Source organism: Sardina pilchardus, chromosome 20 (genome assembly GCF_963854185.1).
Source record: "Sardina pilchardus chromosome 20, fSarPil1.1, whole genome shotgun sequence".
Taxonomy (NCBI): Eukaryota; Metazoa; Chordata; class Actinopteri; order Clupeiformes; family Clupeidae; genus Sardina; species Sardina pilchardus.
In genome coordinates, this window is record NC_085013.1 from 31641068 (window position 1) to 31646067 (window position 5000).

The window sequence follows — 5000 nt, forward strand, 5'->3', positions numbered from 1 at the left end:
GGAAGACGGAGACCATGCTATGTGTGTAATGTACTAATGGCAGCGCTGAGTAGGTCTGATGCAGGTACGCTATAGGGTGTGTGTGTGTGTGTGTGTGTGTGTGTGTGTGTGTGTGTGTGTGTGTGTGTGTGTGTGTGTGTGTGTGTAATGTCATGTGTGTGTGTGTAGGGGGCGGTATGATCGGTAAGAAGGGCGCTATGGGGAAGACGGAGACCATGCTGTGTGTGTAATGTCATGTGTGTGTGTGTGTGTGTGTGTGTGTGTGTGTGTGTGTGTGTGTGTGTGTGTGTGTGTGTGTGTGTGTGTGTGTAGGGGGCGGTATGATCGGTAAGAAGGGCGCTATGGGGAAGACGGAGACCATGCTGTGTGCGGCGTTTGGCTGGACGGAGGAGGCCGTGTTCTCGGGCACCTGCACAGGTGACATCTGCGTCTGGAGAGACCTGCTCCTCATCAAGACCGTCAAGGCACACGATGGACCTGTCTTCAGCATGCACGCCCTGGAGAAGGTACACACACACACACACACACACACACGATGGACCTGTCTTCAGCATGCACGCACTGGAGAAGGTACACACACACACACTGTAGTGCCTTCCAATAAGTCACTTCATCATCTTGACGCCTCAGGGGTTTCAATAGTTCCAAAAACTTTTCGACAAAAACGTTGTAAATTAAAGTCCGTTTTACTTCAACTTTACAAAATAAATCAAACGTATCAGGTTCCATATCAAATCAACTTCCATATAAACAATATAAACAATTGAAAACCATTCGCCTGCTGGCGTCTCCAACATTCCTACTCTACTCTGATCAGTCCTTTGTCTAAAACATGCTTGGTAATCAAGACAGGTGACAGGTGAGCCAATTAGGCCCATTTAACCCTTTGTGTGCCATGATAGAGTAAAAGGTCTATCACCAATATATATCAACCAGCAGGTGTCATCATCACAATTAAACCAATAACCAAATGGCTCCTACACATCACCCCCCTTATTGCTACCAGGTAAGGTACAATAATAAACTAATAATAATATGGAGCCATACATTTCTCTCAATCCATAATCATAAATCAAAACAATATGAACATCAGTGTAGTACATTGTCATTCAATACAAGTTCGTTTTTTTTTTTTTTTTTTTTTTTCTTTTTTTTTTCACAATAATTCAATTGAGAGTCCATAAAGTCCATTGTGCCGTAAGAGGCACTGCTCATACAAGAGTCCATTTTGTCCATGTGTGTATGTAGTGTATGTGTATGTGTACGCATGTATGTACGCTGCAGACGGCAGTCCTTATGTGACGCATAGTCCATGTGGATGCACGAGATATCAGTGTACATGTGTGCATTCATTCAAATCACATAAACATTCATATTTACATATTCACATGTCGTTTTCCAGCAATAAACACAGTTTTGCTATTGGACGGTCCACAACACTTGTCTTTGTTTTCAAAGTTACACTACGAACTATTCCCTTTGAGTCTTTGTGTGCATCAATCACTCTACCCAACACCCAAGATCCCCTTGGTGCATTAGGGTCTGCAACTAAAACAATATCTCCACATACAAAATGTCTCTTTTGCTTTAACCATTTCTGTCCCTCATTTGGCATGGTTTACTTTCATCAGAATCTTTACCATTCACATTCAGCATAATTTCTTTTCTTTTCTGACTTAAGTGCGAAGCATATTTTTCAGCTTCAGCATCCATGCAACTGCTCTGAGAAGCTTACTCCATTTTGAATGATACTGTATGAAGTCATGAGTAGGATTCTGCTCAATAGCTATTGTTGCCATGACGACAACATCTCTTTTTACCTCCACATCGTCATCACCACACTGTTGTGGGACGAAGTCAGAATTGGGCCATTCACATTCTTGAAACTTAAGAAAGTCTGGACCATCAAGCCAAGTGGTGGAGTGAAGTAGTGCACTAGCCTTTAACCCACGAGATGCACAGTCTGCTGGGTTGAGTTTAGTGTCAATGTGTCTCCATTGCTGTACCTTTGTAAGTTCTCTTATTGTGCTGACCCTATTGGCTACAAAGGTCTTGAATCTTTTGTTTTCATTTTTAATGTATTTCAGTACGGATGTACTGTCAGTCCAGAATACGGAACTTTCAAGTGTAAGCTGCAATTCTGTTTTGATGAGCTTATCCATACGCACCGCAAGCACTGCTGCAGTTAGTTCCAACCTTGGCATGGTCGTTTGCTTCAGGGGTGCAACACGCGACTTCCCCATTAAGAAGGAGATGTGCACATCCTCTTTTGCATTCTCAAGACGCAGATATGAGACGCATCCATATCCACCTTCTGAAGCATCGCTGAAGTGATGTAATTGAGCAGATGTTACCTGACCAAAGTCCATGGGCTTCATACACCTGCTGACTGCGAGCTCTCTGATGTGATTCAGTCCTGTCAGCCATTCCTGCCACATCTGGATGTAGTGTGTGGGTAGTTCTTTGTCCCAGGCATAATTCTGCCTGCACAAGTCCTGCAGGATGCTTTTAGCTGTAAGAACGAAAGGGCAAATAAAGCCAAGAGGATCATGGACAGAAGCTATAATTGACAATATTCCTCTTCTGGTACATGGCTGGTCTTTGAGGCTCACAGCAAAGGTAAGTTGGTCCCTTTCCACATGCCACTGTATGCCGAGAGTTCTCTCCACAGGTAACTCACTGGATTCTAGGTCCAGGTCTTTGACCTCCTTTGCTCGGTCCGCCTGTGGGATGGACATGAGAACATTTCTGTTGTTGCTGATCCACTTGTGCAAACGGAAGCCTCCCATTGCACATGCAGATTCAAGCTCCTTACACATCATAATGGCATCAGTTTCAGTCATTACACTCTTCAAACAATCATCAACATAAAAATTGCACTTTATTGTTTCCATTGTTTCTCTGGAGAAGAAGTCTTTGAAGTCCTCTGCAGTCTGTCTTAGGGCGAAACTCGCACAGCTTGGTGAGGATGTTGCCCCGAATAAGTGAACAGTCATTCGGTATTCCCTGAGTGGCTGACTTGTGTCACCGCTGGGCCACCACAAGAATCTCAAGAAGTTAACATGCTTCTCAGCAACACGCACCTGGTGGAACATGCTTTCTATATCTGCCATCAAGGCGATTGGCTCTTGACGAAAGCGAAGAAGAACACCCACCAGATTGCTAGTGAGGTTTGGACCTTGAATGAGTGTGCTGTTTAAAGATATTCCCTGAAAGGATGCTGAGCAGTCAAAGACTACTCTCAAAGTGCCCTTTTTCGGATGGTGCACTCCATGATGTGGGATATACCACTTTTTTCCACTTTCTGCTTTCAGTTCATCGGATGGCACCATCTCTGCATAGCCCTTTTCAATGACACTTTCCAAGAAGGTTGTGTATTCTTCATGATAATGTGCATTTTTTTCCAATTTCCTTTTCAGAGACAGGATCCGTTGCTGCGCCTGCTGGTAATTGTTTGGCATTGTTATATCACTGTCTTTGAAGGGTAACGGTAAGTAATAATGTCCATTCTTCCGTTCCTTTGAACTTTCCATGATTGACATGAATCGCTTGTCTGCTACTGACATCTCTGTTTTTTCCTCAGCTTTCAACTCTGGGAAATCATGCTGATATTGTTGGATCAATAAATCATTCAAATTTGCCACCGATATACGATTAACCACTGTGCATGAATGGATGCCTATTGCTTCACATGTGGTTTCCTGCATGAGCCCATTGAGGACCCATCCTAAGGGTGTCTTAACAGCGTATGGCCCACTACCTCTACTGTTAATGACTTTCCATGGTTCCATTAGTTTGGCAGCATTTGTTCCAACTAGCAATTCAATGTCAGCGTCCAGTTGTTGTATTTTCACCTCATGGAGGTATTTCCACTTATTTATTGAGTCTTGTCTTGGTATATGATGTTTTGAGACTGGCAGCTTTGTTTGCGTGTAAACCTCTGGGAGCTTATGAAACATCTGGCCTGTCATGTTACTAATTTCAAGACCAGACACTACACTGCTGCTGACTGGCCTCTCTTGCCCCATTGTGCGAAGCATGATTTTGCAGTTTTTTCCCGGAGCGTTTAATTTTCTTTTAAGTGAGTCTGTGCAAAACGTTGCTGAGCTGCCAGGGTCCAAGAACGCATAAGTGTGAACGATTTTGTCCGAGTTGAACATCTTCACCTTGACTGGCACAATAGCAAGTGTGCACTCTCTCGTTTCACCAGTGTGCATGTCATCCTTCACGGACACCATGGCGCTACTTGCAGGTAAGACATGGTCATCCCTCCAGTCATCCTTTTGTTTTTCTCTGTGGATATGCAGAATGGTTGGGTGAGAAAGAGAACACTTTTCACAGGTCATTTTTTTCTTACAGGTTCTGCTCACATGTCCCTTTATCAGACATCCAAAACACATGCCATTTGTTTTCAGATATTCAATTCTCTCACTGTTTGGTTTATTCTGAAAGAGCTCACAGTGTTCAAATGCATGATTCTTTTCACAAAATAAACAAGGCTTTTCAAAGGCAGTGCTGTTTGTTTTTTGTTTACATTCAGGTTTCCATTCGTTGTTTCTTGTGCCAGGTACATGACTAACTGTAGTTGCAAAGCTGGCTCGGTCACTAGGTTTCCTGCCCACTGTTTGAGTTTTGGGCTTTAAGACCGTTTTAGTTTCAACTGTGCTACTACTGCTTAGGTCTCCAAACACTGGATCGAGCATTGCTCTAGACTGTTTCTCTATAAATTCAACCAAGCCTTTGTAGGTCACTCTCTTGTCTTGGTCGTGCATGTTGCACACATTCACACGCCATTTGTCACGCAGCCTAAAAGGAAGTTTGGATGCAATGAGTTTGAGATTGGTAGAGTTCTCCAGCTCTCTTAGACCATCGATGTCTTGCATGGTGTGATAGCAGCTGCGCAGGAAAAGAGCATAAGACCTTAGCCCATTGCCATCTTCAGGCTTTATGATTGGCCAGTTCAAAGCTTTAGTCATGAAGGCAGATGCTATTTTAAAGCG

General features: G+C 43.5%; 1 protein-coding gene across 1 annotated transcript in view; it reads left to right on the plus strand.

Moving 5' to 3' along the window:
- The window catches only part of eml5 (EMAP like 5), an 84265-nt gene that overhangs the window by 32431 nt on the left and 46834 nt on the right, over nucleotides 1-5000 (plus strand). The window contains exon 20 of the mRNA XM_062522579.1: nucleotides 313-506. Within this exon, the coding sequence (XP_062378563.1) occupies nucleotides 313-506 (194 nt within the window). The remainder of the gene's footprint in view (nucleotides 1-312; nucleotides 507-5000) is intronic.